We start from the raw sequence: 23,093 nt of genomic DNA, 5'->3' as shown, positions 1-23,093 counted from the left end.
CAGCCCCAAATTTCCGCCTGGTCACATGTCTGTGTTTCTGTAACATAAATAACGAGCTGACAATTTCCTCATGACACCGGCAATCAGCTCAACGACCCTCAGTTTACCTGCATACATCCTGTTCACCTGTCAGCTGTTTAACACCTGCTGCTGATTCAGAAATCAAGCCCACATTACCTGGTGATAGTCACAGTTTAACGTGGGCAGCTGCAGCTCGATATAATGTAATGTTGGTGCAATATTGTGCACAAAATATATAAATGTCATTTGTTTTCTGAGCGCAGAGCTGCTGGAGGTTGTGTTTCCTTCAGAGTGATTGATCAGGGTTAAAGATGACAAACAGGATTTAGAAGGAGGAGATGGACATTTAGAAAACTACAGAGCACTTTATAAGCAAACCCACTTTATCAGCGGCTGATGTCCAATCACCGGCACACAGGTTTAAAACCTCTGCTGAGTTTCAGCTCTCACTGGTTAAACACTGGACTTCATTCACTCAGGTTATGTCTGTCAGGTCACGTTTACTTCACTGTTTTATTTACAACTGAGCAAATTTGTTTTTGCTCAGATTAAAGTTACGTTTCATAACTGCATAGTTTTACTGAAGTTTAATGTCTCACTGGAGCACATGTTAGACTGAACCATTTACTTTTCTTTATTATAACATGTTCATTTATGCTGGATTTCTTTTTAAACTGTGAATTTTGAATTTAAATTAACATTAAAAATCTTTTTTTTATACAAGGAGGAAAGAGAAAGCGCAATTCCACTGAGAGGATCAGCATCTGAACCAGCATGTTGATCATGAAGACTCCAGCCTGTACATAAATGATTAAATCATCTCTTTTTAATATTTATTCAACTGTATTCTAAGCACCAGCTGTCTTTTAGAATTTTTGGAGTTTACTCAAAAATAAAATCAGAGTAACATTTGATTTGTGTGGGGTGGATTTATTTATTTGGTCCTTGAATTGTAAAACACTTGCTACAGACTATGAAACACATCACAGACTTCTGGATCTTAAAAGAAAACTAATACTGCTCATGAATGAGACTAACAGAAACAGCATTAGTGAAGGTTACAAATGATCTTATGGCCTCTGATAGTGGACTCATCTCTGCTTGTCCTGATAGACAGTGCAGCGAACAATACTGTTGACCATAACATTTTATTAAAGTGATAACATGCTATAGGTATAACAGGTACTGTGCTGCAGTTGTTTATATTATTGTCTCGTATCAAATGGAAAAACCCTCTTTTCCACTTCATACGAGACCAATTGAACAATCAAACAATTGAATGTGACATGAGCTATGCTACATTAGTTTGACTTCCTTGTTGTCCATTGGAAAGCCACAGCAAAATATGGAGAGTGTCCTCAGCGACCAGAACAAGAACATCACATCAACAAGGCCCTGAGTAAATGTGGTTATCCCAGCTGGACTTTAGTCAAAGCTTTGATATTTGTTTATAATGACTGAAACCAGACAGGAAGTGTTGGGAGCTTCCCACCCGGCTGTTAGACTGCTATGTTGCAGCAAAACAGTGAAACAGTTTGACTTTCTTTGTCTCTCTTGAATTTTGTTAATGAACAACAACTTATTAATAAATGAAATCATGTGAATCCAAAACAGCCTCAGCGTAACTCATTTTGTGTGTTTGCTCTTAGTTTATCTATACAGTAGCAACACACTGAGGAGACTGTGCACATTTCACATGAGAGCAGGAACTTGGCACTAACATATGTACAGAGCCGGTTCTGACCGGTCAGAGAGCTGATTTGATATCTATTCTTCTCCTGTTAAATTAATGATGTAGCTTCTTTTATCAGCAGTAGTTTTTCCCTTTTCTTTTAAGAAGAACCATCTGTTTCCTGTTTGGCTGAACTAAATTATTTCATACTAGGCATCATGACAAGAAATACTTTTATGAAATTAAAGAGAACAAGACATGCAACAACTGGCACATTATTTCAAATCTCAGGCCTGAGCTGTGGTTAAAATGCCACAAAACAAAAACATCCCTCCTTTGTCTTTGATTAATCATTTTTCCTTGACTTGAGAAAAGCTGTTTTTTTTTCTTGCTTCATAAAGTGGTGGTGGACGTTTTTTACGAGGTTTAACCAGGATGAAACTTCCTGAAGTTGAACTACTCATAATTCACTGATACACAAACTGTGCTGTTTCTTGCACATCATATAAACATGTACCTATAATGTCTCTATAGAGGTTAAAAAAATACATACTTGTGTTTTCCTCTCCCTGCTGATCCACTTTATCCTTTCTTATTTTTAAAGCTTCAGGTATCTCTAAAGTCAAATGAGTGAATGATTAATCAACCGCACCATATATTAGACTTTGTCAATATGGCGTAGTGGGTGTAGATTCGAAGAAAGTGAGAAAAACTGCAACTGGTTGGCAGTGAGGGGAGGGAGACAGGACAAAGACACAGTGTGTAAGAGAAACAAGTATTAATAATAACTAATAATTAAATGCAGAGTTGTGTGTAACAACAGAGTGAAACATTTGACTGCAGAAGAAACACTCAGTGCATCATGGAAATCCCCCAGCAGCCTTTTGCAGCATAACTAAGGGAGCATTCAGGGACAGCTGATCCAGCCCTAACTATGTGCTTTATCACAAATGCAAGTTTTAAAACTAGTCTTAAAAGTAGAGATTGTGTCTGTCTCCTGAATCCAGGCTTGTAGCTGATTCAGCAAACAACATAACTAATGAGAATAAAGTGAAGGTGGAATATGTGTGTGTTCACATGCAGACTATGAGTTGTGTTTCCTTTCTAAGCTGTACTAAGCAAAATTATCAGTAACTGATCACTTGACCCCAAAGCAGGATGAAGATGTTTCCTGACACAGAGGCGTCTGCACAGGCTCAGTCTGACTTGCAGTTGTAATAAGTCATAAAAAACTCTTATCAGTGCCTCATCAGGCAGCGAAAACATTTTTACCAAACTAAACTACAACCTGAAATCCACAAAAGTTGGGACATTCTTTAAATTTGAACAAAATGAAAACTAAAAGACATTCAAATTACATGAACCAACATTTATCAGAACACAAATAACATACTACATTTAAAGTGAGATATTTTACATCATCATCCACTGAATGAGCTCATTTCAAATCGCTTGCTACGGGTCTCAGAATAGTTGGGACAGGGGCCTGTTTACTAGGGTGTAGCATCTCCTCTTCTTTTCATATCAGTTTGAAGGTGTCTGAGCATCAAAGTTATGACTTGCTGGAGTTTTGGTGTTGCTTTGATAAAGGTTTCTAGCAGCTGAATAGTTTGAGGTTGTCTTTGATGAAGATAGATGAGTTTAAATGGCTGCATCTTTGTGGGAGGGTTTATTGGCACCTGTAGAATTAATAAATATGATCCTTTATGAGCCTGATGTGCAGCTTGTAAGCAGAGTCTGGCTCTTTAACTAGATCAGACCATCACATCTTTGAAATGCTCACAGTGTGGTTTATGCTGTGAAGCATAACTTTGCTCCCTTCCCCCCTTCATGAAACACAGTGAAGAAGGACTTAGATAATGGAAACAGCTGCTCGTTCTACTCGTCTCGGACAAAGTTATGCTGTTGTAGCTGCAATATGTGGTTTTGTGTTGTCCTGCTCAAATACAAACAAGGCCTTCCCTGAAATAGACATCACTTGGAGGGGAGCATATGTTGCTCTAAAACCTTTATAAACGTTCAGTATTCATAGTTCCTTCCCAAACATACAAGCTGCCCATACCGTATGCACTTACGCACCTCCATACCATCAAAGATGCTGGCTTTTGAACTGAACTCTAGGTCTCCCTCCTCTTTAGCTCGGAGAACGTGGCATACGTGATTATCAAGAGGAATGTCAAACTTGGATTTGTCTGAACACAGAAGTCTTTCCCACTTTGAAACAGTCCACTTCAAATGAGTCTTTTGAGGGTCTCTGTCTGTCTAAAAGAACATTTTTGAGACTTACATTAGGCATCAAATTTGAAATGATTGGATTGTAAAATTTCTCAGTTTTAACATTTGTTATTTATGTTCTGTTGTGAAAAATGTTTGGCTCATGGGATTTGAAAGTTTTAATTTTCAAAATTAGAGATTCTTTTTTTAAATTTAGGGTAATAAAATTAACTTCCTCTGTATATCCATTGTAGTTAATAATTTTTGAAGTTAAAAAAAAAGAAAGAAAACAGATCACTTTTATTCCCCCCCCCCCCAATAATTTAGTTTCTTTTTTAACCAAAATGTTTTGGGTTTTTTTTCCCCACATCTAGTTTTAGTCAAACTAAATAACTTCACTGGTTAAAAGGTCTTGTAGTTCATAAAGTCTCTTAGCCCACCTTCATTAAAATCTACACCTTCCTCACATTTCCCTGCACTTGCTGGATGTGCCATCTTTCTATTCAACTGCAGTATGAACATCCTGGTTCTCTCTCCCTCGTGTATTCTCTGGTGTGATGGAATAACACCAATAACCAGCAGCCAAAGGGTTAACCACTGATAATCTGAGTTATTGATACCAGACACAGACCAAACATGCAACAAACAGCTTTTATTAACAGTTCTGCAGGACAGAAAACCAACCATGGCTCCAGTCACACTGATCACAGTCAGTATCAGGATCACACAAAGTACTGAAGAGGAGAAAAAAAACCAAAAAAAAAAACCCAAAAAAAACAAAAACAAAAACAAAAAAAAACCCACACACATTTCACCAAGTAAATTTTAAACAACAATCTGATTTCCAAACTGCTGCTTTCAGTGCACAGCAACAATAAAACTGTACATAAATGCTAATCTAAGAATTTTGATTCCATTTCTTACTGACATGAACATACAAATCACCTGATAATAAACAACATCATAGCATCATTATTGTTTTTTAGATGCAGTGAACACATAATTTAGCCTGAAGTGTCCCAGTCTATAGAAGGCTGGTATACTTTCAGTGTTCTGTTAATATGACAGCTGAATTTACAGGATACAACAGAATATTGTCTTTACCTGGTCCACACCAGCCAACATGTTGGTGTGTTCGTACAGAGTTGTGTGGTCTGGTGTTTCAAGTCTAAATCATTTTATTACATTTAACAGTTACATATTGTCCTTTCATTATCACAGGTTTTTATAACCCGCAATCATGTCTTAGGTAACATAAAGTCACTAAATCAGATTTAGCTGTTCACATGATTGGTACAAACAGGACAATGTTTTTTTGAATTGCTCTCAGTCTGGCTCATCACCTGGGACCTGTTTGTCATGGGAGACCCTACCAGGAGCTGAACGCTCCAGACAACTCAGCTCCCAGGATCGTCTGAGCTCACAAACCCCTCCACCACGATAAGGTGGCAATTCAAGGAGGGGGATGAAAGGGGAAGAGGAAGGGAAATTATATTACTGCCGATGTTACATGAGCCTCTGCTCGTCTACAGAAACAATGTCGTATCCGTTCGTGACAAGATGGAACAAGAAATATGTTTTGTCTTTTTTCAGGATTTTTATACATGACAAAGGCCACAAAAATCACCACAGCTGACAGTCCAATGATGACTCCAATGATCAGTCCCACAGGTCGATTCTCTACTGGCGGACCTGCAGGTGAGAAACAGGTGTGAGGTGTCAGCTGTCAGGTAGGTGATGAGTGAAGAACAGAACAGAATCCATTTCCTCTTCAAACTGCTGTCAGACATTATCTACTGCACTCTGATCACATCACTCAGACCAGCTGCTTTCTACAAAGTCTCATCAACAACATCTTTAGAAACAAACATCAACAACCAGGAAGCAGCTTCACCTCTGATCACACACACACTCAACTCTACTCACTCACCTGGAGGATCAACATGAAGGTAGATGGTGCTGATGGACTTCCACAAGCGTGTTTCTTCCATGAAGACACGACACTCGTATGTTCCAGTGTCATCAGTCGTCATGTCCTTCAGAATCAAAGACACGTCTCCATCCTTCATTTTTCTCTCCTGCAGATCAACTCGATTCATAAAAGATAAATGCTGGCTGTGTGGGTCAAAGTGCCCGTCGCGGTTTAAAAGTACATATTCTGGCTTTAAGTCAAATCTGCTCCACTCTACAGCTATGAAGGATGTGTTTGAAGCTCGACATGGCAGAGTGATGTCCTGTCCAGATTTAATTGTGATGTTTTTGTGGTCTGAAAGAATGAAAAAAAAAAAGCAGAGGTTAGAAAGGTTTTAGCATAGAAAGGCTTCCTAGCGCCGCTGAACCACAGGAGGCAGAGTTGACACCGACAGTGACGTTTGGCACACATTTGTTATCAGAGAGAGACGTGACTCTCAAAGAGGTATCAGCTGAAAACATTGCGAGAATTCAGTAAGAGTAAAAATGGCAATTTTCCCAGTAACAAAAAAAAAAAGTAGCCAATCAAATGGAGGACGGAAACATACAAGCGAAAGATGTTGCTGCTCTGAGGCACAGTGGCGGTTCAGGACAGTTTCAACTGATGTAGGCAAGTGCTCTTGTTTTTCTTTGCTTATTCTTGGTTGGAGCATATTTCGGCATCTTTTTTTTTAAATTAAAGTTGTCTCACTCAACATTCACTTAGATTGAAGCTTTATATATAAACTTGCAAAATAAATAACAGGAAGTTTGTTTTTAATGGCATTTGGAGCGAGAATAAATATATAATATACGTATACAGGCAATTTCACATGGCTCTCACTTTGAAATCCAAAACCAGACTGACATTAATCCAGGAGCACTGTGATGATGTGTACTGTTGATTTGAAGTGAAATTAGTTTGTATAAACAGGACATTCTGAATTCAAAGAATGGCTCATAAGCACGTTCCAAGGGCTCTTATTTTGAAATCTAAAAATCAGACTGACTTGATATTGATAATAGTTCTGTGAAAATGTGTACTGTCTACTTAAGGTGAAATTAGTTTGTGGAAACAGGAAGTTCACTTTTAATATCATTTTTAAATGAGACGGGGGAAAAAATAAGGCGAGACTGAAGGGCTTTTATTCTGAAATATGGTGTGAGTTTCTCTTACCACAATATCTAGTATACACACACAAAAAAGCTTCTCGAAGCTGAGGCTGGCTTAACGGCAGCTCACGCAGTTTCGTGTCACCAACGATAATTCACACATCTCTGCTCGCCTTCTGGTTACTGAGAGCTAAAAATAGTTACAAAAATAGTGACTAAATAGTGAATAGAGACTCTGCAAATCCAAGAACCAGCAGGCCGTTTACAGAAACTTTTACACAGAGAAAACAAAAGCCTTCTAACTTCAACATGTGGTTTCTACTTACCTTCATGGGATGAGGCAAGGGTCCATAGCACAGCCGTAAAGACTGTGCGGATGATGTCATCCATGTTCTGTGCGTACACAGAAGGTTGACCTTTTAATCTTAATTTAGTGGAACAGAGGCACTCTCCGAATCAGTCCGATAGTTTTATGGGCAATGTCTCCTGCTTTGATCCTGTAGACGAGCTTCGGGTTTTATGAAAAAAAGACTACGCACTCAAAATTCAAGACCAAACTAGTGCAACCTTCAGTTATACACACAGAACACAGACGGAACAGCAACAGTCTGTTTCTGGCGCTCCTGCAGTTTTATACCAGTCTGCGGATTGATACCGAAACATCAGCTCCCCACACTGACTGCGCATGAGAACTATTTTCTTTGATTTTAATTACGGTTATCATAATAAATAAAATACAAAGCAACTAAACAAAAGACTAAATTATTTTCTTTTCTAAACATAAAAAACCCCAAAAGAGATAATGTCTTAAATTATTACAAGCGATTTCTGACCAACACGACTCAGAGTCAACAAGTAAACTTTATCTGACTATGTTTGTTTTTATTGTGCACTCCTGTGGATGACGTGTTTTATGTGCATAATTTCTTACTCAATGTGCGTGCCATCTGATCAAGATGTTAGAAGATCGATATTAACCTGAGCTAAATATGCATTTCATTAAAAAATAGAGGACACAATGATGCCAACAGGATCAAGTCTAAATAGTACCTGATACAGGAACTATTTTTCCCTTCGTTTATTTGCCAGGGAATTTATAATAAGTGGGCCATTTATATATATTTTCATTTCAGAGACTTAGTAAAATAGCCAAGACAATAGATTAAAAGTAAAAAGAACAAAATCTAGTGAGGACTGTTTTTAATATGACTCCCCCGTAGAGCAAATAGCTGGTATCTCAATAAAGTCCAGCTTTCTTTGAGTGCCTGGCAGGCTGCAGACATGGCAGCCAAAAATACTGTTTATAAGGTTGGGGAAACCTGCAGTCAGCTGAGATTGAGTGAGATTTACTTACCTGGATGATTGAGCATGCATCAAGAAGTCCTGAGTCACAACTTTTGAACCAATATTTGGTCAAACTAACCCAACTTACGAACCTTACGAACTTGTAGGATGAGGCAAGCTCATCTGACTACGTAAGCGTAGAGCTGCCACCCAGGCAAAAGAAAAATAGAGTTATATCATGTTATAACGTGAAAAGTTTATTGTTCTAACAATATACTTTTCATGTTCGTACAATATAATATTTATATTGTACGAACGTGATATTATATTGTTCAAACGTGAAAGGTATATTGTGAAAAATATATATTTATTTATATATTTATAAATAATTCAATTCAATTTCACCAGTTATTGACATCCATATTTCTTCACCTGCTGTCTGGTGGGCTTGTTCTGGTCCTGGTGCTGGCTGCAGATGGGGTACTCGTCTTCGTTTTGTTACTAAATGGTGCTCAACCTCATCTTCTTCTTCAAAGTCACTGTCAGGCTCTGAATTTTCAGAAATGTGAAATATTCTGAACCCTCTTTGTCAACATCATCATCCGAAGCTCCTCTCTCTTCCAAAATCAATTGGATGGCCCTCGCAGCAGATAATCTTTTGCCATCTTGATCAGTTGTGATAAAGAACCACACTGGCAAAGTCTTATTTATAGTATTATGCCCCTAATTTGCAGGTGGGACATGGTATGAGAAAATAAAATTTGGATCCCTCAAGAAAGAGGGTAAAATGTGTGGGAATGTAAGAGCAGACGGTGTTGATAGTTGAATTTTCAACAATGTTGCAACTTTGTGCGGGAGCAGGAGGGGAAGAAAACACTATCAGCAGCACCAGAAAGGAGGAAGACAGAGTGTGGGAACACAGGACCTACACTTTCAACACTTTTATTAGACCTGGGTCCAGTGGACCCGAACACCTTGTATGTAATGTAAATGCGTGGGGGGAGGTACAGTATGAGGTCATTGAAAATTAGTTCGGATTTATGTTCTTCACAGAAAATAAGCCAAAGCCAATGAATTTCAGGTTGAAAAAATAATTAATTGTTTAATTTTTCTTTTGAAAAAAAATGAAAACGGGTCTCACAGACCCGAACACCATACAAGGGTTAATTCATAAATGTGATCTAACAAAGGTAAAGGGAAAAAATTAACCATGTTTGCTGTTCATATGGCTTGTAATTGGGATGAAGTAAACATCTGTTGAGTAATTTAACATAAAATTGTTTGATAGTGTTAATTTGGAAAGCCAAAACTCTAGCGGGTCCACCAGACCCATGAACACTGGCTGAGTAACAAAAATATGAACACCACACAAGTGTTAATGTGCTTCTCGTTTTTTTTTTTTTTTTTTTATAAAATGTTATAAAAAAAATAAATCAGTTATAATCAAGTGGAGTGAGTGGAAAGACACAACACATTTACACGTGAAGCAACATGTTTCACAACTGCCGGTAAATGGGATCAGCTGCTCATCAATGGTGACATTAGGCCCAGGGTTGTAAAACAGGGGGAGGTGGTGCACACACTTATCCCACACTGTCCTGATGGCAGCTAGCTTGTCTCTCTGCCGTCGAGCTGGTCTGTCGTCTCGGTTATCAAAACGGATAATCCTGGAAATTATAAATTTATAAATTTATAATATATAAATTGCCAAAAAATGGCAATTTTCCCAATTACATCTACAACATACTAGACATACAAGCCAATCATGTTGTTGCTCTGGGGCAGAGAGTACAGTTTCAGCTGTTGGGGGTAAGCGCGCTTTTTTTACTTGGCTTATTCTTGGTTGGAACATATTTTCAGCATTTTTTTGTTAAAAGTAATCATATAAACAGGAAGTTTACTTTTAATGGAATTTGGAGGTGAAACAACATAATATATAACATAATATATAATATATAACAACATACACAATATATGCATTTTGCCAATTTCACAGAGCTCTTATTTTGAAATCTAAAACCAGTCTAACTTTAATCGAGTATCACTGTGAGGGTGTGTACTGTTGATCTGAAGTTAAGCTTTTATTCTGAAATTCGGTCTCAGTAACTCTTACCGTAATATCTAGTACACTGTACACACACACACACACACACACAGCAGAAAAAAAAAGAAAAAAAAAAGACAGTGATTCCTAATGGAGGCAAAAAAAAAGGCTAAAATTAACACTGAATCCTTTATTTAAACAGGTTGTCTCACTGAGATATTTTTTTAAAATAAACTACCTGCATTGGTATGTGTACCAATAGTTTTCCTTTGCACCAGATACAGCAAACCCAGAGCAAAAACACACTACTGAGTCCACTGTCGTGCACCTCTCCACTCAAAGGAGTGGGAGACTGTCTGTTTAAATTATATCAGTGCGGAAGCTGAGAGAGTCAAACTCAGCAGTTTCTTTGTTAGAGTTACCTGGAAGGATGTAGATACTGAAACAGCTGATTTATAAGTTTCTGCTCTGAACTCAAGGCCGTGGAAATCAGAGGTCTTGGAAGTGCAAAAAAAAAGTTCATAAACTGTTCGTGTCGTCATTTTTCCAAGTAAAGTGTGATATAAAGTTTAAATAAATAAGTAAAAATACACAATAATAATTGTTTGTCTTTAAATATCACTGATCAGCTAAGACCTATACCACGAGCAATAACACTAACACTGCAGCATTATTTTGTTATTGTTAAATATCAGCTTATAAAGAAAGCACACCAGGAGATTAACGAGCTTCAACCTGCTGAAGACTAAAAACTCTGGTGAGCTTCAAATGATCTTGACTTGCATTTAATCTCTGCTCTACTGGTCAAACTGTGGTAGCTGCAGATTATTGGGGTTAACGAAAAAGATTTACTAGCAATGTACATATTACTGGTCTTTATAATAATGTGCGTAATAAACAGTTTGCATCTATTTTGACAATGTTATGGCACTTCATAGACAGAATTAAATTTACCAGAGTGAAGAAGAAGCATAAACTCTTTAAAGACTTTAACGTTTCTGTATTTCTCTCACATGTTGTGAATGTCAGATATACAACAAATATAAACTGTAAGAGCCACTTTTCAAGTTTTGTTTCAGTTCAGTTTCTCTTTATATATTTGTGATATATTTCAGCTTAACTTTAGTTCAGAAAACTCAACAATTTTACTTTAGTACAAATGAAACAAAAAGAAAAACAATCCAGTGTCCCTACATTCACAAAAAACTTCTGTAACTCTTTTATTTGGTGGCTCTGAGGTGCAAAAAACAGCCTCCTCACTTACACTGACATCTGAATGAATCCAGTCAGCTTTAATGTTCACTCAGAGTCACTGCTGTGTTTCATAAATGATCCAGGAGGAATGAGATTAGGTCATCCAACATCACCTGATGGTGGAAATGTCTCAGGAGGATGAGATTTAAAGCTTGGTGACAATGGAGAGTTAAAAGTTGTGCTGCATGAGGCTTAAACACAGTTCAGCAGCAAAGCATCTGTTAATCCATCAGAGCCACACACAGTGAGCTTTATGTCATTAAAATGTTTATAATGACTGAAACCAGACAGGAAATGTTGGGAATGTCCCACCCGGCTGTTAGACTGTTACGTTGTAGTAAAACAGTAAAACCTTCTGTTTGGCTTTCTTTTTTGCTCTTGGAATTTTGTTAATGTACAACAACTTAATAATAAATGAAATCATGTGGATTCAAAACAGCTGCAGTTGGACTCATTTTATGTGTCTGCTCTGAGTTTATCTACACAGTACCAACACTCAGAGCAGACTGTGCACCCATCACATGAGAGCAGATCTGGTTTTGACCAGTCAGTGAGCTGATTTAATAACTTATCTTCTCCTATTCTCTCAGTTTGTATCCTCTGTGCATTCATTTATATAAATGACGTAGCTTCCTTTATCAGCAGCAGCAGCAGCTCTTCCCTTTTGTTGGTAAGAAGAATCATCTGCTTCCCGTTTGGCTGAATAACCATCCATCCATCTTCTTCTGATTATCCAAGACCAGGTAGCAGGTAGCATGTCCAAGCAGAGAAGCCTAGGCAAGGCAAGGCAAGGCAAGTTTATTTATATAGCACAATTCAACAACAAGGTGATTCAAAGTGCTTTACAGAGATATTAAAAACAAAAACAAATAAAAAGCATGATTAGAATTGATTTAAAAAAACAATAGATAAAATCAGAACAGTAGATAAAATCAGTAGTTAAAATTTAAGTTTTGAAATTTAAGCTTAAGAGTGTGGATTTGGTGTTTTATTCAAATGCAGCTGAGAATAGGTGAGTCTTCAACCTGGATTTAAATAAACTGAGTGTTTCAGCTGATCTGAGGCTTTCTGGGAGTTTGTTCCAGATATATGGAGCATAAAAGCTGAATGCAGCTTCTCCGTGTCTGGTTCTGACTCTGGGAACCGATAAAAAACCGGATCCGGATGACCTGAGGGATCTGGAAGGTTCATACTGGGTCAGGAGGTCACTGATGTATTTTGGTCCTAAACCATTCAGAGCTTTATAGACCAGCATCAGAACTTTAAAGTCTATCCTCTGACGGACAGGCAGCCAGTGTAAAGACCTCAGAGCTGGACTGATGTGGTCCACTTTTTTGGTCTTAGTGAGGACTCGAGCAGCAGAGTTCTGAATGAGCTGTAGTTGTCTGACTGATTTTTTAGGTAGACCTGTAAAGATGCTGTTACAGTAATCAAGCCTACTAAAGATGAATGCATGGACTAGTTTTTCCAGGTCCTGTTGAGACATCAGATCTTTTATCCTTGATATATTCTTGAGGTGATAGTAAGCTGATTTTGTTATTGTCTTAATGTGTTTTTCTAAGTTTAGGTCTGCATCCATCACTACACCCAAATTTCTCGCCTGGTTTGTGGTGTTTAGGTGTATAGATTGAAGTTTGTATTCAGACATATGTCATTAAACACTTTGGTCAGAGCGGTTTCAGTGCTGTGGTTCTGTCTAAAACCTGACTGGAAGGCATCATAGCAGTTATTCTGTTTTAAGAAGTAATTGAGCTGTTGAGAAACTGCTTTTTCAGTGATCTTACTTAAAAATGGGAGATTTGAGATCGGCCTGTAGTTGTTCATTTGTGTCTTGTCAAGATTGTCCTTTTTCAGTATAGGTTTAATTACAGCAGTTTTTAGTGGTTCTGGAAACACACCTGATATTAAAGAAGAGTTGACGATCTGTCACAGGTCTGACTCCAAAGTCTTTGAGACCTTTTTGAAAAAACTTGTTGGCAGGACATCTAAACAGCAAGAGGAGGAGTTCAGTTGACCTAAGATGTCCTCCAGGTCTTTGCTGTTAATAGGGTGAAACTGTTTGATGGTGTTTAAACAGTTTTTCGGTGAACACAGTACATATTCTGGATCTGCTGTTGATGTACCAATTGCTTGTCTAATCTTTTGGATTTTTTCTGTGAAGAATTTGGCGAAGTCATTGCAGGCCATGGTCGAATGAAGTTCAGCTGCCACTGACGCAGGAGCGTTTGTTAGTCTGCCAACTGTAGAAAATAAGACCCGAGCATTATGACTGTTTTTGGTGATGATGTCAGAGAAGTAGGACCTCCTTGCACTCCTCAGTTGTAAATTATAATTGTGAAGTTTCTCTTTATAGATGTCATAATGAACCTGGAGGTTTGTTTTTCTCCATCTGCGCTCAGCTTCCCTACACTCTCTTTTTTCATTTTTCACCAGTGTGGAGTTTCTCCAGGGAGACTTTTTCCTTCCAGAGATAACCTTCACCTTAATGGGAGCAATAGTGTCCATTACATTTAACATTTTAGCATTGAAGCTATTGACGAGCTCATTGACTGAACCTCTGGACAGGTCAGGTGTTAATGGGAAGACCTGGTTAAAGATCTCACTACTGTGTTCAGTTATACACCGTTTTGTGATCACTGCTGTTGATATATTTGTGTGGGCTGAAATTTTACTTTCAAAGAAAACACAGTAATGATCAGACAGGCCCACATCAGACACAGTAACGTTTGAAATGCCCAGGCCCTTGGAGATCAGTAGGTCAAGAGTGTGTCCTCTATTATGTGTGGCCTCTTTTACTTGCTGAGTCAGCCCAAAGTTGCCCAGAGTGTTACTCAGGTCTTTAGTCCCTTTGTCCTGAGGGTTGTCCACATGGATGTTAAAATCCCCAATAATAATTACACAGTCGAAATCAACACAGATCACAGACAGCAGTTCACTGAGATCATTAAAAAAGTCTGTGCAGTGTTTGGGAGGCCTGTAAACATTAAGAAACACAACTTTGGATGGGGCCTTCAGCTGTAAAGCCACATATTCAAAAGACTGAAAACTTCCAGGAGATAGCTGCTTACATTGAAATGATTCGTTAAATAAGACAGCAACCCCTCCTCACCCTGGCCTCACTGATAAAACTGTAGTTAGGAGGGGTCGTCTCGATGAGAACAGCTCCACTGTTACTTTGGTCCAACCAAGTTTCAGTTAAAAACATAAAATCAAGGCTGTGCTCAGTGATTAAATCATTAATTAAAAATGTTTTCCCAGCTAAAGATCTAACATTTAATAAAGCCAACTTAAGTGTTTTAGAGGTATTGCTTGTCCCCTTGTGTTTGGGAGCAGTCTGTGGCACACAAGGTATGTTTACTATATTTAAAGATCTTTTAGGGTGCAGCTCTCTGTGTTTTGACCAGGCCACATGTCTCCTTCTGTCACCTAAAAGTACAGAAATTTTAAAACCTTCTAGTAAACAGGGTCCCAGCTTCTCCTGGGAAAAGTCACCACTGCCATAATCCTCGCAGCCCGGACCCTCCACACATCACACATCAGACTGTGGAGACAGAGCATGAAGGTGGTAAGGAGGAGCTAAGGGGGGCGAGGCTGGGCAATGTAACTTCGATTGCTCTGTTGAGGGCGGGGCTCGATGGCGAACCTTTGGCTGCTCTGGTGGGGGGTTTATGGGGGACAAAAAGGGATTGGGCTGGGGGGTAGATCTGAGTCCAGCATTGACCCACTCCATCATCTCCTCAGTGAATTTCAGGTGTGGGGAGGAGGGAGAAAGGGAGGGGGAGGAGGGTTTGGGGGACTGGGGAAGGTCGTGGTCCCTGGTCCTGGTCGTTGATGTTGTTGAGAGAGTTGGAGGCAAATAGGGACCCCTCTTCTTGCCTCTGATGTCTCTCCTTTCTGAAGGTCTTCCGGGGTGGGGGCAGATGAGGCTCCTCTTCAAGGTTTCTGCTGGGCTTTGTCTGTTCTTGGAGTACTGTTTGTTCCTCTTTATGAGATAACTCCTCGTTTATCTCAGGATTGGCACCAAGCACAGATGGATGACGTATGGAATAAAACAAGTTGGAGGTGAACAGTTTCACCCCTGACTTGTTCAAATTAAATCTATTTGCTTTAAACAGATGCCTGCGTTCCCAAAAAATATTAAAACTGTTGATAAAATGCACTGAGTGGTCAGTACATGCTGATATAAGCCATTTATTCAGTGTAAACAACCTGCTGAATCTCTCGTCTCCTCCTCTGACGGGCGGTACAGGTCCACTGATGAAGACAGCTGCATTCAGAGAGTTTACAGTATTTAATAATCCAGTAAAGTCCCGTTTCAGAACCTCCGACTGTTGTTTGGACACATCGTTTGACCCTGTATGCAGAACAATGTTTGTCACAGTTGGATATTCATTTGCAATTTGAAGAATTCTCTCCTTCAGGTTCAGAGATTTCAGCTTGCTGTGCTCTGCCTGTGAGCCTAGACCTCCCTCTCCCCAGCCACCTCCTCCAGCTTGTCCGGGGGAACACCAAGGTGTTCCCAGGCCAGCTGACAGATATAATCTCTCAGCCTGTCAGCCCCAGGGCCTCCCCGTGGGAAAAGACCAGAACACTGGCACACAATGCAAACTGGAAACTGGTTCAGCAAACAACATAACTCGTGCCAGTAAAGTGAAGGTGGTCTGAATACATATGTGTGTTCACATGCACACTGTGAGTTGTGCTTCCTTTCTAATCTCATATTTCCGCTGTACTAAGCAAATTCACAGCAGGATGCAGATGTTTCCTGACACAGAGGGGTCTGAACAGGCTCGGTCACATTTGTAATATATACTGATTTATTTTTATCTTCTTTTTTCATTTATGTATTTGTTTTATTGTTATTTATATTTATTTCTTTGTCTGTTTATTGTATGGTTTTTAAATTTTATTTATGGTTTTTAACTGATGTGCAGCTTGTAAGCAGAGCCTGAGCCTGAGCTCTTTAACTTCATAAGACTGTCACATGTTTGTCTTTGGAATGAGATGCATCTCATACAGTCAGTATCAGTGTGGGAGGCCTTTCAACTCTCTTTGCTCACAGTGTGGTTTATGCTGTGAAGCATAACTTTGCTCCCTTCCCCCCTTCATGAAGCTTCTTTTGAAACACAGTGAAGAAGGACTTAGTTCTACTCTTCTCTGACAAAGTTATGCTGTTGTAATAGCTGCAATATGTGGTTTTGTGTTGTCCTGCTCAAAAGAAACAAGGCCTTCCCTGAAATAGACGTCATCTGGAGGGGAGCATATGTTGCTCTAAAACTTTCAGCATTCATAGTTCCCTCCCAAACATACAAGCTGCCCATACTGTATGCACTTATTGCACCTCCATACCATCAGAGATGCTGGCTTTTGAACTCAGTGCTGATAACTGTCATGGTCCATGAGTAGTTATTGACTTGTTTATATTTTAATGGGTTTGTCTGGGGGTCGCAGGATGACGTCCATGTATTCTGCTGTTGTCCCTTGTGTGTGTGGAGGTGTCCTGGTTTTCCTTGGACATTGGGCCTGGAGGGTTGTTCCCACTGTGGGGACCTGCCGCACCTGGAGGCGTAATGGCACATACTTGCACCTGATCAGCCTCGTCGGGGGAGCACAGAGCACAAGCACTGGGGAGAAGACATGGAACGGGAGTTGCACAGGGATTTATTGTTGTGTTATTATTATTAAATAAACACATTCATCAGCGAGTCCTGTTTGTGTCCTACTTTCCCCACAACTCCATGGTCTGCCACCGCAGACCTTGACAATAACAAGCTGGAAGGTCTCCCTCCTATTCAGCCTGTAGGACAGAGTGTCCATGATTACCAACAAGAAGAAACTTAGATTAATCTGAACACAGAACTCTTTCCCACTTTGAAACAGTCCATTTAAAATGAGTCTTAACCCACAGGACACGAAGGCGCTTTTGGACCATGTTCAAATATGGCTTCCTTTTTGCATGATTGGCCTTTTATTGGCATCTGCAGATGGCACGGTGGATTGTGTAAACCGGGACTGTTTAGTAATGTCAGAGATACAATCATGCCGATGAGTTATGCTGTGTCATCTGAGGGTCCGAACACCATGAGAATCCAATAAAGGTCTTTGGCCCTGTCCCTTACACACTGAGACATCTCCAGCTTCCCTGAATATTTTGATGCTGTCACGGTGGTGGACGGACTCAGGCACAGACTGAGGTAGCACGGTTCAACAATACTTTATTAATCACTCCGGTGCGCTATGTACACGTGAAGGGGGGGACACCAGGGTCCCGGGGATCAATAGGCCGGGGAAACACACTTCTTCACACTTGCTCAGCTCCTTGTCCAAACACTCCTCACACGAGCAACCCACTCACACTCACGGGGTCCAGGAGTCAAAACGGGCGGGTCCAGATAAACCTATAAACATAGACGAGGGTAAGTCGGCGGCAAGCACGGGAACAACTGATTCACAATGAAGCCAGGCAATACTGACGAGGGTCACTCAATATTCCAGCGACGAATAGCTCAGAGCCCCAGCCTTAAGAAGAGCCAGAGATCAACTGCAAATCACTCGAGATCAGCTGCAGGTGCGTGGGCCAAGGGCGGGAGCCCAATCAGAGCTCCGCCCAGGCAGACAGGTAGGAGAGAGAGAGAGAGAGAGAGAGAGAAACAACAAACTCTTGTGGCCACACTGGGCTGGCCGGAGAGGCACAGGGACCATGACAGATGCACTGTAGATGATGACGTGCAAAGCTTTTGCAATTTGATGTTGAGGAACTTCTTTCTGAATTATTTCACAATCTTTTTATGCACTTTCACAGATTGGAGAGCCTCTTTACTTTTGAGAGTCTGCCTGTGTAGAAGAACATTTTTGAGACCTACACTTGATTGCCAATGAATTTATTCTGAATGGGTCATTTCATACATTTTAATCACAGAGACTTCATGTAAAATAGTCAAGACAGGAGATTAAATGTTCAAAAAACAAAATCTAGTGAGGACTGTTTTTAATACATAAAATTCAGGGTCCTGGGTCTGAGCGACCCAGGATCCCTGAGCAGTTATAGACTTATGTTACTTATGTATTTTTGGTGTTGCTCCCCCTTTTCCTCTATGCTTGTACATATGTGTGTGTGGGTGGCTGTGTGTCTGAGCACTCGTTTATAGGAGCCTTCAGGCCTGGTGGGTGTGGCCCTGCTAGGGGACTGGCCACACCCGAAGCCACGCACCTGCTGCTGATCAGGCCTCGTCGGGGGAGCTACTTAAGAGAGTCTTGGAGCTCCCACCGACACGGGATCATTCCGTGAGACTCCATGTTAGTCATCCTGTTGAGCTGAGTTAGTGTGTGTGTGTCCCCGCGGTTATATGTGTCCTGACGGCTGCATCTATTGTGTCCCCAGGAGAAGTGTGGAGTGCCAGACAGCAGCCAGCACGAGGAGTGCTGAGACACGGGAGCGGAGAGCACTGAGACACGGACTGGTCACGGAGAGACACGACACGGGAGTCAGGGAAAGCACGGGGATTTATTGTTGTTTTGTTCCATCACTGTAAATAAATGCACTGTTTGTACATAGAGCACCGCGCCTGGGTCCTCCTTCCCCACACCCCCCACGGTTTACCATGCCAAACCGTGACAATAAATGCCCGTAGAGCAAATAGCTGGTATCTCAATGAAGTCCAGCTTTCTTTGAGTGCCTGTCAGGCTGCAGACATGACGGCCAAAAAGACACTGAGATTAATGAATAAATTTAAGAAAATCCTTGCTTTATGCTGACAGGCTGGAAACAGATATGCATTTGATAGTTTGAACACTCAGTATGGGGAGCTATGAGGTGTCAGTGCAAGTAGGCTTTGTCTCTCTTTGTGGAAATCACTGAGTTTCCTTCATTCAATGGTTAACAAACTCAGACTTTTCACTACACCCGCTTTTTGGAACAGAGCCCCAATCATAAAAATCCAGTTTCGACTCATCCAGTCTGTAATGAGTCAGACTTAAGCTCACAGTTACACAAACAGTATGAACAGAACTCATAGGGAGGGATTGTTTCTTCACAGCTCCACTGTGAGTCATACTGAGGAAATCCTGGAATTAAAATTAAAAATGAACAGAAGCAGGCAGAGAGCAAAGTCCAGCTGAGCAATGAAAGCAGATGTTTCCTGCTTCTATTGCTGGTTTTCTCAGCAGAAAACCTTCACATCCATCCTCAAGACAATGGAAGTACTATCACGGTTCTGGGTCTTTGTGACCCAGCACTTTGAGTTCTGGTGTTTTGGTAGTGTTTTATATTATGGTTTTTGTTCTGAGTCCTTGGTTGTGTCCTTTTGATTATTGTGATTTCTAGCTTTTAGGTTTAGTTCTGCCCTTGTGTTTATTCTCTTGTCCCCCAGTCAGTCATGTTTCATGTCTTCCTAGTCCCATGTCTCTATGTTTCCCCCAGTCAAGTGCACATCTGTCATGTTTCCTGTTTTACTCTGAAAGTCTGTGTCATATGTCAGTGTATTGAGTTTTGCTTCCCTTTGGTCTTGTCATGTCCGATTACTCCCAGCTGTGCTCTCCTCCCGTTTCACATTCCCTGATTACCTCAGTATGTATTTAAGCCCTGTGTTTTTCCCTGCCAGTTGTTGGGTCCCCCACGTTAGTTGTGTGTGTATCTCTCATCTTCTATTGCCACACCATGCCATGCCATGCCATGCCAGTACATTTTAGGGGGGGGAAAGGGCTAGGATACACTAGGAGTTAATACTTGAGTAATTTGGGGATTATTTTTCTCTCTCTCTCTTTTAACTAGAAGTTGAAATTCATTACATTTCAGTGGTGCTGAAATAAATCTGGGGCTGTCAGGAGATGATCAGTGTTTAACTGCTGTCTGTCTTCAGTGTCTCACTCAGTACTTTATCATTAAAACAGAGAGTTGATGTGTTTTGCTGTTTGAAAAACTACAAACTCATTAACATGTGAGTCCGACTGGACTTCTGGATCATCATCTTCTCACCAGTTCCTGAATCAGCACAAACCCACAAAGTCTGAAAACTCTCAGTGAACCTTTACATGACTTTGACATACAGTGGAAGTTTTCTGCTATCTACTGGTAATGCAGGTGTACTACAGGAGAGCTGCAGATTTGTATGACAATAAGAAACTTATTACTTATGGTGTATCTCCTTTCAAGTAATATACTTGTAATTTCAAATGAAATGCACTGAAATTATATTTAATTACAGTGTAATTACACACTTAGTCACAAGCTTTTTTTTTTTTTTTAAATATAAAATGTCCATGAATCACGCTCAGTCAGGAGTTCAATGCAAGATCTTGCCTCATGGGGAGGTTGCTATTGATCCGAAGGCAATTAGGACCACAGTCAAACAAACAATACTGATAGAGAATGAACCAAAAACATGATAACATCAAAGGCGTGGTTAAAGAGAAACACTTTTAGGTCATGAAGTAGCCAGTCCCCAGACCTCACTGCTGTAGAAAATCTAGGAGCTGAACCATCGAGATGCCAAACAGCAGCCAAGAACCGTAAGGCAATAAAAGAGTTTCTGTAAAGACAAGTGGGCCAAAATCCCTTCTGAAATGTTTGCAAACCTACCAACTACAAGAAACGCCTCACCACTCTGATAGCCAACAACAGTTTCTCTATAGCACAATCTGCTTGAAGAACAAATTCTTATTTCACTCGATGACTCATTTTTTTTAAAAAATCTTTTTTTCCTGAATTTCTCACTGTAGATGAGCAAACTTACAAATTCACCAGGTGAACAAATAATTATATAACTGTTTTTATATACACATGAATGAGAGAATAGGAAGGAGAATGAAAATTGTTATACTTTTTTTGGACAATTGGCTAAATTTACTGATAATTTATTCAGAAGAGGCAGAAGTATCCACTAATATTATTACAAGCATTAAGCATAGTACATAACTTTAATATTAACCAAAAAAAATATAACAATAAAAATTATCATAATTGCCATAGCAACAACAATAGCAACATAAATATTGTTATTACACATAAAGCCCCACCATCACAAACAATAATGAGAATAATATGGGTCCAGAACAGCCATTCAGTGGATTAATAACGTTTAAATGAAATTAATAGATCTATACACTGCTATATAAATTAAACAGGTGCTGGGATGAGTACAGAATATTAAGATGCAGTTAGTGGAAAGAAACCAGTGTCTACATCTGCATTCATATGCCTGTGTTTGTGAGCGTATACACATTTGTTAACGCCTTTGCCTCATAGGAAAAAAAGTCCTGGTTTTAAGTCCAGCTACTGACTGATGCTTTTTTGTGGGGGGTCTGCAAGGTTCTCTCTAGGCTTCAGTGACATGAATGTTTGTGTGGCTGTGTTTGGCCTGAAACAGACTGGTGACCTGTCCATAGTCTACTCTGCCTATTGCACTGTGGCATTTGGGTCATTCTCTAGTAACAATATCTTGATGATACATTTTTAAATAAGAACGAGAAAAAGAAAAGAAAAAGAGAAAAAATAACTTGTTCGGGAATTTATCTTGTCAGGCTTAGAATTCCTCCAATAACCTTTGCTGCTCAGAGCTGGATGATACTATGTTCTGTAATTTTTTTTAAAAAGTGATATTTTGCATTGACACAGTTACACAATTACATTACAAGCATGAGTAGTTTGCATTTTATTTATAGTTATTTGGTTAATTTTTTTTTTGGTTTCATTTATAGGTTCTGTTGTAGATCCTGTTTACACTATATATGCTTCCCCTGGGCATCATTGAAAGGCATTTCATACAATTTCAGTACTATGCAAATGATACTCAGCTTTATCCATGAAGCCAAATAAATTCAATTCAGTTCAATTCGATTTTATTTATCTAGTGTCAATTTACAGCAACATTAAGGCGCTTCACATTTTCAGGTAAAGAGCCTATAATAGTGACTGCTCAACACAGTTTACAAGTTTGTCAAGCTTACAAAGTGATGAACAGACAGAAATATAACAGACAGACATGATGATACAATTCAGTTTGGTTTATAAACAGCAGGTGAAACAGCAGGTGAAAAACTCTTCCCATCGTTCCTCATCTATCCTTCCTTTCATGAAAAAGTCAGGTTTTCTTTTGCTTTTGTCCTTAGAAGCTCTTTCCTCACCATCCCCTCCTCTTTCAGAATCAGTTTGTAAAATGTCAGGGAATTACTTTGTAATACGTCATTTTACTGTCCAAGCAATTTGATGTTTTTTTTACAGTATTTCCCAGATCTAAAATAAGACATGAAAGATGCTACAACAATGACAGTCAAGAGCAAAATGTAGCCATACCTCTGAAAAAGAAACAAAATATTTTTATGACATATCACAGGTTAAAAGACATGATGTGTAAAAAGAAAGAAAAACACTGACCTTGGACTCGTTGTTCAGTGATGTGTAATCGCTCCTCAAAAGTGAGCTTCCACTTGTCTTTGCAAGGTAACAGTGCCTCTTGGGTTCTGTTAGAGAGATTTCTCAGACAGCAGACATATGCAGCCCAGTAAACTAACTAAAAATTTCTTTGAAAAGTGACGGATGAAAGA

The 23,093-nt window shown here is 39.7% G+C and overlaps 1 protein-coding gene across 1 annotated transcript in view; it reads right to left on the bottom strand.

The window, feature by feature from the left end:
* LOC146389953 (neural cell adhesion molecule 2-like) overlaps window positions 1-23,093 on the bottom strand; it is a 165,595-nt gene that overhangs the window by 18,290 nt on the left and 124,212 nt on the right. The window contains exon 4 of the mRNA XM_084920193.1: window positions 5,838-6,173. Within this exon, the coding sequence (XP_084776319.1) occupies window positions 5,838-6,173 (336 nt within the window). The remainder of the gene's footprint in view (window positions 1-5,837; window positions 6,174-23,093) is intronic.

The sequence above is a fragment of the Perissodus microlepis genome, chromosome 3 (genome assembly GCF_051167445.1).
Source record: "Perissodus microlepis isolate ML-2025 ecotype Zambia chromosome 3, ASM5116744v1, whole genome shotgun sequence".
In the NCBI taxonomy this organism is placed as follows: domain Eukaryota; kingdom Metazoa; phylum Chordata; class Actinopteri; order Cichliformes; family Cichlidae; genus Perissodus; species Perissodus microlepis.
This window is presented reverse-complemented; position numbering and strand designations above follow the sequence as displayed.